The 11127-nt window shown below is 34.0% G+C and overlaps 1 protein-coding gene across 1 annotated transcript in view; it reads left to right on the plus strand.

Moving 5' to 3' along the window:
• Positions 1 to 11127, plus strand: part of LOC110022970 (delta-1-pyrroline-5-carboxylate synthase B-like) — a 33956-nt gene that overhangs the window by 9237 nt on the left and 13592 nt on the right. Inside the window, exons 3-4 of the mRNA XM_020722146.1 lie at positions 5158 to 5351; positions 5466 to 5534. Coding sequence (XP_020577805.1) covers positions 5158 to 5351; positions 5466 to 5534 — 263 coding nt within the window. The remainder of the gene's footprint in view (positions 1 to 5157; positions 5352 to 5465; positions 5535 to 11127) is intronic.

Genomic DNA, 11127 nt, shown 5'->3' on the forward strand with positions numbered 1-11127 from the left:
TCTAGACCTCAATCAAAAGTGAGGTCAACAGTGTTACTTGGCGATATTAACCCATAAGGAAGAGGTTGACTAAAACCCATCAAGATGTTAGACCTTTTAAGGTTGTTTATAGAGTATTACTCATCGGCATTAACCTGTATGGAAAATTCATAGAAAATCCATGAATGATGTTATACATATCCTAGGTTATTGGTCAGAACATGACCCGACGACGTTAACTTCTTTGGATAAGGTCGATTGTAATTCATAAATGATTTTTGACTTGTCCTAAGTTGCTGATTGGAGCGTGTTTTGACCAATTTTAAAGTTGTGTACTATAATTGAATTTAATTTACCAAGAATTTTTTACTTATTCTAGGTTGTTAGTCAAAGCATTCGCTTGAAAGCTTTAATGTGTGGAAGATGTCAAATTGAGCTCACTGGGGTCGATTAAACTTAAAATGAGTTGTTAGAAATATTTTACATTTCTCAAGTCTAAGGTGTAGGTTGAGATTGCTTTTATTTTTTTTTTAAATATGGTTGCAGTCATGCTGAAGAAAGAGATTTGCTTCTTAGTGGGAGTTTTTTCCACACGAGCTAGATTATTTTTTTGTAAATCGACACAAATTTTCTATCGATATAGCCTTTCAATTTTTTTTCTTAAATCAATTGCATGATCTGATGGTATGACCATAACATTGGTGGATGTGATAGCTAAAGCTGATTTGGAGGCTGACGAGGGAGTTGGGTGTGTGAAATTGAGGTGATCAGCTTGTTAACTAAGTTGAGGAGATACTTCAGTACGAGGATCAGAGGTTGGAAGAGCATTCTCTAGCCAGGCATCTCTAGTCGATGTTTAATTTTGTTGTAAGTAAGCTCCAACAGATGACACTAGTTTGGATTGTCGAGCCTTGCATAAGAGTTGTAAAATTTCATTTTGAAATTCCTTTATTATACCACATGTTCTTTTATGGATAAAGAAGCTCCTTCGCCGGTAGAGTAATGTTTATCCACGAAATCGAAGCAATCCTGTTATTCTGATTTCGAGAGCATCCTCTAGGTGGGTGTTAGAGTGGGCGGCTCTGTTTTTGTTAGTATTACACTCAGGTAATGGGACTATGACTCCCATAGACGACAATAAATTATTATGTGCTAGAAAATATATGGCGGTAAAGTAATAATTTTATGTCATATCATTGCACAAAGATCCGACAAACATATAAAAGAAAAGTCGTGGGAGGAGTCATCAAGCTTTTTTACCTGGAAAAATCATGAAAATGAAAAAAATCACAGGGTTTGATCTAGTTTAAATAATCAACTATGTAATCATGAGTACGAATATCCCCTCTTCACCTGAATTAAGGAAGATAAGATCAAGATGATGTTAAAATCATAACTATTTTGAAATAACACAATAATTTTACTTTTAACGGTATTTGAGATATAATTGTTGTATTATAATTATTTGTAGTAATCATGGTCAGACTTTAACAATCGTAGTTGGCTATAGAAGCCGTAGTTGATTAAGGAAGTCGTAGTTGATGGGCATGACAACCTTAATACAAATAACAAAGCCATATTTTTGGCTTATAACATTTGTAGTGCAACGTCCTATTTTATTACTCGGGAGAGGAATTAAAAGTGTCGAACAGAGTGGGAGAAGAAGCAATGAGTTAGACAGTTATAGAGGGGGAGAAGAAACGAGGAGATGGAAACTGAAGAGGGTGGAGAGGAAACAAGGGTGTCAGAATTCAAAGAGATGAATTTGCTTATAAAATCATCTTAGTCAGTTTGAGAGAAGATGCCACGGCTTACCTGAGAGTCGAACGACGACTGCACTTCTAGGTTGAGATGCGACTTCAACCAGGGCTTCCATGCATGTGAAGACAGAGAAGATGTCGAGACGCTCTCGTGACGTCGTCGAGCCTCAAGCGGGGAAGACAAACCGGACAGAGAGGAAGATAGAAGCCGACCAAACCTTTGGCTTTTAGTGCAGGTGATTGTGAGAAGAGGGCGGAAATGTGGTAGGCTGAAAAATGCGACAGGCACATGAGGAGATTCGAAGCTGTGTGTATGAAGTTCGATCGAAGGAGCCTCATGTGAGGAAGGTAGTAGGGTCGCGCGCGTGGTGTAGGGCTCGACTGAGGTAAGGTTTACTAAATTGATTTGATAATAAAACTTAATAATAATAAGATCTATATATATTATATATTTACTACATACTATATATATATATATATATATATGTACATATAGCATGTATGTATTACATATATATATATTATATATACATACATATATATTATATATATTATAATTTGTATATATATTATACCTTAAGCGAGATTACATAAAATAAAATAATGAAAATTTTATGCTTAAATAATAACTAATTAAAATATTATAAATTATTAAATTTTTATTTATGAAATAAATTAAATTTTAGTAATATGAGTATTATGTTTATTTTAAGATTTCAATCGACGTCAAGGTAAGTCAAATAACAATTTAATCGACGTCATGATAAATCAAATAACAATTTAATCGACATCGAGGTGAATACTCATATTCTTTTACTATAGTAATATTTTGTTACTTCTCGACCAAATACATTTATTGTTATTGTTATGATACTGCTAACAATGATTTATGATTTTATTAAATTTTGTTCATATTGTAAGAATAACTTGTATGCGTAATTTTTTTTTAAATTATCGCATATATTGAATTTTGTATAGGAATGTTAATCGTTATGCTAATGAGAATGAAATATTATTATTGTATGCTTGTATGTGCATGATTGACTATGATATAGTCATCATTTATGATATTTGTGAAAGAACACTAAGATACCTGTGCACGTATATAAAAAAGAATATTCATATTGAAGTATTTTAATTGGTATAAAGACGATGCTCTTATGACGGTTGTACAAATATATAATTATATTGATATGCTATGAATATAGTTATATTTATTGAATAACATCATATTTTTTAAATATCAAATGTTTTTATTGATTTATTAAAAGTTTTACATTTTCTTACTGTAAATTAGGAGTATGATATTCAATGGCTTATTCAACTCAGTGTTATTTTTTAAAACTAACTTTTTCATGTTTAAATAATTGATTAAAAAGGTGAGAGATAGAAAGGGTAATGTTTATAGAAAACGCGGGCAACTAGTAACGAGTTAAATTTAAATATATTGCTTTAATTGAATCTGTTTAGTGGCTCTTTCATTTGTTAATAGTTTGTTAAATATTAAATGAATATGGGAAAATTTAATTCTCATTGTCTTTTCGTCTATTCTCGTCTTGATTAATTCCAAATCCTGGGCTGAGTTTTGACATGTAGTTGGCTATAAAAGCCATAATTGTAAGTGGCAATCAAAGTCGTAGTAGGGCAATCAAAGCTTTAGTTGTTGGTGCTTGACAATAACTTTTGGTGGTTCATGGCGACATTTAGTGTTTAGCAATTAACTCTGGTGGGCAGTCGATGACAATCGTCATGACTTTAAGAGTTACACTTTAGTAGTCAACTCACTCTTTTCTTTTCCTCTTTTAAGTGAATATTAGGTGATTATCTATAGTTTTGAAGGGGTGTTTTGTTAAATTCGGCCAGTATCCCAAAACACTATCGGACGGTCTACATTAATTCCATTGATTTTAGATAGTTTTATCTACCTTTAAGTGCCTTAATTACGTCGAAATTGAATGATATTGGGCTCATTAGATTCTTGTTATCGAGACATTTGAATTGAATATAAGCATGCAAAAAATTTAAGATTTTTTGGTTGTCCAATTGATGCACACAACTCTTTGACTATACCTCATGGGTTTAATCTAGGCTGATTTGAACTTGAATTAGATCACTTATAATGTCATTGAGTTTGTCTTGTTGAGATGCTCAATCTGACTTTAGACTTGTAAAATTTGGGCTTGGATGATCTTGAATTTGAATTTGGAATGTTTCTTATTCAAAATGCTTTGATATTCGTGTCAGATGATAAAAATTTGTTGATGACTTAGTATTAGCTCCTTTTGTTTGACAAATCAACTAAAAGGGTGTTCGGTTAGCAGAATTTGTAATTCCAGATCAAGTTTCTGGCAATGTTAGTCCTATAAAGAATAATTTCATAACAAATTCTTAAATGATTTGTTGCTAGAGTTAAAGCTTCAAGTGGCTAGCCCATGAAGTTTATTCCATAGATTCTAGTATCTATTTCAAATGGCTAATGAATTATACATGACTAAAAAAACCAGACTAGGTGTTCCAATATTAATCTTCTGGCTAGGGCTATCAAAACGTCTTGTTGTTCGTGAACAGCTCGTGTTCGACTCGTTAAAAAGTTTGTGTTTGGCTCATTCGCTAAGTTAACGAGTCGAACACGAATGAAGATTTGTTTGTTTGTGTTCGGCTCGTTTTGACTCGAAATACTATGCATCAAAATTATATATATATTTATATATATGTATTTATATATGATGAGTAGTATTTTTTAAAAATTTAATTGACTACAAGGCTACAAAAATTTATAATGAATTAAAAGTATTAATTAAAAAAATAGAATAAAAATTATAAATTAGATTTAAATGATGTTTTAATATAAATAATAATTTTTAAATCTTGCCCCAACCCGTAACATCTTATGGTTACTTGATTAGGGTTGTCAAAGTGAATCTTTGTTCGTGAACAGCTCGTGTTCGGCTCCCTAAACAAAAGAGTCCTCGCTAAACAAATGAGTCGAACACAACACACTTTTTGTGTTTGAAATATAAACGAGCCGAACTCATTTACACCCCTACTTCTGGCCCAATTTTGTACCCGTAATCAACTTCTTCATTGGAGGGAGAAGTTGTACAGGCCATTCATCCTGATCACTTGCATTCAGAAAACACATGTTCAACCTGTACGCTGCAAATTTGTGCTCTTTGTTTTTGTTGCGGTTTGGCCTGGTTCAATCCATTTTTGTGCACTTCATTGGTCCACCAACCTAATGGTCTTTTTTATATTAAAAAAATAATCATTTAAAATTTTTTTAGGCATATAACTTCTTTAATTTTCTTATTCTATAAATGCTTCTTTGTTACTTAAGATTTCATACTGATCGGTAGAGCTTATTCAGTCTCTTGATCTCGTACCTATGCCTGCTTGCCTTGTGCCTATATGATGCCAGGAAAGTTTGCATTTCAAAATAATCTCTATATTACTTTTTATAGGTGTTGTTCTCTATGGTGGACGCCGAGCAAGTCTTGCATTTGAAATTCCGGAAACAAATTCATTTCATCATGAGTATAGCTCGATGGCTTGTGCAGTTGAAGTAGTTGATGATGTATTTTCTGCAGTTGAACATATACATTCCTATGGAAGGTATGCAACATGTTTTAGATTGTTTTTTACATCGATGACTTGGATTCATTTGAGGAATCTATCTACTTACTGCTTGGGAAAATTATGTCGCTTTTTGGTGTCTTGATTTTGCAGTGCACATACTGAGTGCATAATAACTGAAGATAAGGAAATTGCTGAGATTTTCCTTAAACAGGTTGACAGGTACGTTTTTGCATTATTTCCTTTTCTCAAATATTATCATACGTGGAAGCTTATTGTATGCTAGTATGATTTCTTTGCAATGCACAGTAAAATGATCATTAAATAAAGAAGTTCATTTAAGTACACTGATTTACTATTCGTATGTATTGTCAATTAAAGTTGGAGTAAATGTTTTGATGCAGGCAGACATATCACTCGTTATTCATGAATATATGTGATGTGGAACCTCGAGTCTATAACCACTGGCAGTAAAACTAGTTACATTTTGTTGTTGCAATTTAATTCCTTGGAAACTAATCAGTGATCATTCCCTGTATCTGAGTTTATATAAAGTCTTTGAGGATGTAGTGATTGTTTCTGAAGGTTCTCTTCCATGAGTGGATGTCCTGTTGGTGTGAAGCTTGAAGGAACTGGCGGAATCATGCCTATTTAAATCATTTTCTTCTATTCCCGTTTTCCCTAATCCATCACCTCTCCTTCTCAGGTTTTCATCCTCTTTCATTTATCTTTTATTGAATTTGGTCGTGAAAACTGGCTATTGCCAACAGGGAGAAACTAGAACCAGATCTTCCTTCTACAACCAACTGCTGTAGAGGTTGTGTTAATTTCATTTATTGTGAATTTTGAGTTAACAGGCGGGTTTGGGTTTAATACACCTTTAACCTTACTGTTTCTTACTTAATCCAGGAATTTGTGTTGAGATAGTAGTTCTGATTGTAAGCAAGATGTGAAGCTTTATATGGTCACTTGAGCAATTTAATATTTTGTAAGTTCCACAAAATTTAACAAGTTCTGAATTAAGTCGCATTGAGTCTCGTTGATCTGGTTGAGCATATACTTTCAAGAGAATCCATAAACTTTAGATCATCCTGAGGATTTTGTGCATCTTCCTTGTACTGGTACCATTTACAATAATATTTATTCTGACAAGGTGAAAGTCCTGATTATAAAAGATGATCTTTTGTCACTTTGGAGGCAAGTTGGATCTGAATTATATTTAATCAAAACTGAGAGGCGTTGTACTAAGAAGATCCTGGTAGTTGGAAGAGATTTTATGTAGAAGTATCTAATAAAAACCTGTCAAAATGCCATTTGGTGGATAAGTTTTATACCCTTAGATAGGCTACAATTTCTTTTGTTTTTTACTTAGTCACTTTGTTAAAAAGAGGGTAGAGAACTAAAAATAAAGCTTGTAAGGATTCCACATTTACCTATGGGTAAATATATGAATTCCCTTATTCTTTATTTGCTTTGAATCGATGCTATAAGCTGATTGAGAGGCCACAATGAAGATATAAGATTTTTTAGGTTTAGTAAGGGCTGTTTACTTAATGACAGCGATCAACAAGATAAGTTTGCAAAATATATACCGCTTCTCAGTTTATGTTTATTATTCAAATAATAATTTTGATATTTGCATTTTGAGGGGCTAGCGAACTATTTTAGAAATGAACGAATGTTAATAGATTTCAATGTGATGGTTATTTTGATTTGAATTCTTGATGTACATCTTATTTAAAAGGTAGGTACAATGTTTTTAAAAATCTGGCAGGACTAGCTGGTTTAGCCTATTCAACCTTGAACCCGTTATTTGGCTGGTTCGGTCCAAGCTTACAATAATTTATGGATAGAATCAGGATTGAATTGGTAAGAACCGGTGTTAAACTGGAGAACCGGTGAACCTGTTTGATTTTTAAAGAACCGGCCGGTTCCATTATGTTCAATTTTCTGATTTTGATCGGATGGCTAAAAATAAGATTTTAAGTTAAATATATATAAAATAGTACATCTCAAAATTTTGATTTAGATTATTGTTCAAACTATTTAAAAGTTAAGAGTACAAAATTAAAATGTTGTTTATTGAATTGATAAAAGTAACAAAGACATTTTACTTACATACCACCCACTTATTGTGTATATACATATCCAATACCTAAAATTTGGTTTTTTGGAACAATCTAATATTTCTAATTGCTATTAGTGCTGTGGGCTATAGTTTATTTGGTAAAATGCTCTAAAGTCTATGCGGGTACATTTATTGTCTAGAACATGAATGGATTTGGCGGACTTTGTGTTGCAGATTGCAACATTTAGTGGCGATGTGTTATATTCAACAGTTTTGGGGAAGCTTCACTATGTTTGGCATCCTTATGGTGTGAAGAGAAACTGGATCTCTATTGGAAATCTCAATGAAGAAGGTGACATCTTGATCTTGTGTACTTGTTGTTGACAGTAGACTAAGGGTACTGCAATGATAGCATGTGGAAGTAAGGATGGTTCCATAATGTCAAATATTAGAACTTGAGAACAACTGTAAAATCAAGTGTCTGTGATTTTGAAGTGGTAATGTGGGATATTTTTTTCCAATCTCAATGAGCATCTTTTTCATTTATGGATTGAGGTGATGTAATGCCTAAATGAACCTCTATTGTCTGTGATTGCTTATGGATCGTGATGAGCATTCGATGAAGTCACTGCATGTGTATGATTGCTTACAATAAGTTTGTCGGAGCTTTGCCTGATAATTTTACTGTAGGGGTTGGTGAGTTTCGATCATTGTTAGAATTGTTGGCCAGTGGCAATTGTGGTAGAGGCAAGTTAGTGGTTTGGGAGGAGATTGTCGAAGGGATTAGATTAAAGGTTTTAACACTTGGTCAGCATAAGATTTGTAGTATGTACACTGGTTGAAAGGTATACTGAATAGGAAGGAAGAGCATATTCACATAATATCGGATTCCTATATTAGTTGCTTTGTTAAGAGAGAGGAGTGCGGATTCTGGATTTATGTTCATTCTATAGGGTTTGTTTTTGAAATTGTGCTGTGATAACAGTGAACTAAGGTTGGTTGAGAGAGAAGCACTGATTAGATCGGGAAAAAAGGGGGGGTGGGGTGAGTAAAGTATCTATTGTGCAAATGTTGTGCCTTGAATTATCTATAATTTTTTTATATTTAGAAAAAATAATATCTTTATTTTTGGCTATTGACGTATGTGATTTCAACGAGCCACTTACATTGTCATTTGTTTGTGCGCACACTGTTGACCTCATTTTTGTGAGGTATTCTCTTCTCCTCCTTAGGAGCCTAGGATCTAGCTCTAGGAGTTCCTATTGACCGTCCTAGCAAACTAGAATTGAGACTCACCCTTTTAGAAATTCTAACCACTTCCTATTTTTCTTTGATGTCCTGCATTTATGGCACAAGACCATCGTCTTACGAAAGAGCGGTTATGGGCTATTTTGTGAAGACTCAGGGGAAAAGTTCCCAATAGGACTCCAAGCCTTAGGAAAACATTCGTCATGACTTTTTCATCACATACACACATCAAATACACAAAATTCACGAAATTGCACGAAATCGGACTTCAATTAAGCCTAAAGGACGTGTGAAAATACGAAATTTTCCGGATGACCTCCGACGACAAATTGGACTGCTCCAACGCGTCCGGGATACCATTTTGGTAGGAAAGGACCCCCATATTGCTATACTTTCGACACGAGAAAATTGGCACGCAAATCGGTGAATTCGTCAAAATGACCTCTGACGGCAAAATAAACTGTACCAGAGCGTTCGGAATGTCGAAATTACCTAGGGAGGACACCTATTTTGCTTGGGCGCCGCACATGGATAAATCGCATGAAATTTGATATATATATATATATGTATATATATATATATATATATTCTTCTCATTAATCCTGTTTATTTTTCTTTATAATTTGATTTGTTGTCCTGTTCAATTTTTTCATATTTAATTGTATCAACAATTGTAAAATGATTCTCCTGCACCGTGTTTGTAGTATATATGGATTTATTGTGTATTATAGGGCTATTATGCATGGCTCTCTCCATTGTTTCCCAGAAATCCTTTTATGTATTTCACTCTATTTTCTACTTTGTTTGGTTGCTCAAGGGAATTTTAGCTGGTGTAATTGAATATCAGGGGTTGCGGTAGAGAGGCGGAGTTCTTGGGGGTCTTGGTTTCTGCACTACTAAAAAGTGCAGGCGGTTCATGATTCATCTTTTGGTGTGTTGAAATGTTGCAGAAAACAAAATTATTTTGGTGACGTTCATACATGCATGTTGCCCTAATACCCTTGCCTTATGTTTTAAAGCTAGGTTTCAAGAAAATTTGAACTAAAATACCTTTTACAACAAGGCCTCAACGCTCACGGTGGCCAAATTCTAGAAGAGATTGAATGGTGATATCGGTTGCTTATACTATATGGAAGCTAAATAGATGTTATGTTGGTTGAAGTGGTTGGTCAATCGTAAGGATTCGAGTAGTTGTGTGCCTTCTACACCTATTCTTATTTTTCTTGTGTGCTCTATACCAAGAGGTAACCTTTCTTCCGTGATCTTGCTAGTCTTTTGATCCCCTCGCATGGTTACTCTATATTTTGCTTGGCTGCTCGATGTACCTGCTCTACTAATTTCTTAAGCATGAAATGCGGAACATGTGTAGCATTGGGTGTTCTTTTTGCAAAATATGAAAGCTCTTGGGTGGCTCATTCGTGAAATCTGAAATATTTGGGTATTTTTTTTGCAAAATATGAAAGCTCTTGGGTGGCTCATTCGTGAAATCTGAAATATTTGGGTCTTCTTTTTGCAAAATACGAAAGCTCTTGGGTGGCTCATTTGTGAAATCAGAAATATTTGGGTGTTCTTTTTTGCAAAATATGAAAAACTTTTGGGTAGCTCATTTATGAAATCTGAAATATTCGGGTGGTATATTTGCAAAATCTGAAAACATTTGGGTGGTGGCTTGCTTTACAAAATCTGAAACTTTCCCTTGCTTATTTTGCAAAACCTGAGAAATTTGGTGGCTTGTTTTACAAGATCTGAAACTTTCACATGCTTATTTTGCAAAGCCTGAGAAATGTGGTGGCACGTTTTACAAAATCTGAAGTTTTGTTATTGCTTATAAAAAAAAAAAAGATCTGAAAGTTGTGGGTGTTTTTTTTTGGTTGGCCTATTTGCAAAAATCTGAAACATTTGCGGGGCTTATTTGCAAAACCTGAAATATTTGATTGGTATATTTGCAAAATCCTGAAAGGTGTGGGTGCTCTTTTGCAAAATCTGAGTTTTTTTTTGCAAAATCTGAAAAGTGTGAGTGCTACATATGTAAATACTTAAGAATTGCATGGTTTGTATGTCAATTTCTCTTTTCTCGTAGGCAGGATTTTCACTTGTTCTTGTGGTGAGCAACAAGGTAGAAGCATTCGTTCTAAGCTTTTAATGTGGCTGTAGTTTCTAACATGTTTTAATTATATTTTGGGCTGCAGTCTTGGCCTCATAGTGCTTGGGTTTTGGATCCTGTTTTGTTGGCTTGGTTTTGCTTCATGTTGCTGCCCTCTCATGTTTGAAACATAAGTTGAATGAAAATTTTGGTTTTAAACCTTTTTGGGGTTTGCTTCATGTTGCTGCCCTCTCATGTTTGAAACATAAGTTGAATGAAAATTTTGGTTTTAAGCCTTTTGGGGTTTGCTTTGGAGGCTTGGTCTTGCTTCATGTTGCTGCCCTCTCATGTTTGAAACATAAGTTGAATGAAAATTTTGGTTTTAAGCCTTTTTGGGGTTTGCTTTGGAGACTTGG

The sequence above is a fragment of the Phalaenopsis equestris genome, unplaced genomic scaffold (genome assembly GCF_001263595.1).
Source record: "Phalaenopsis equestris unplaced genomic scaffold, ASM126359v1 Scaffold000203, whole genome shotgun sequence".
Lineage (NCBI taxonomy): Eukaryota > Viridiplantae > Streptophyta > Magnoliopsida > Asparagales > Orchidaceae > Phalaenopsis > Phalaenopsis equestris.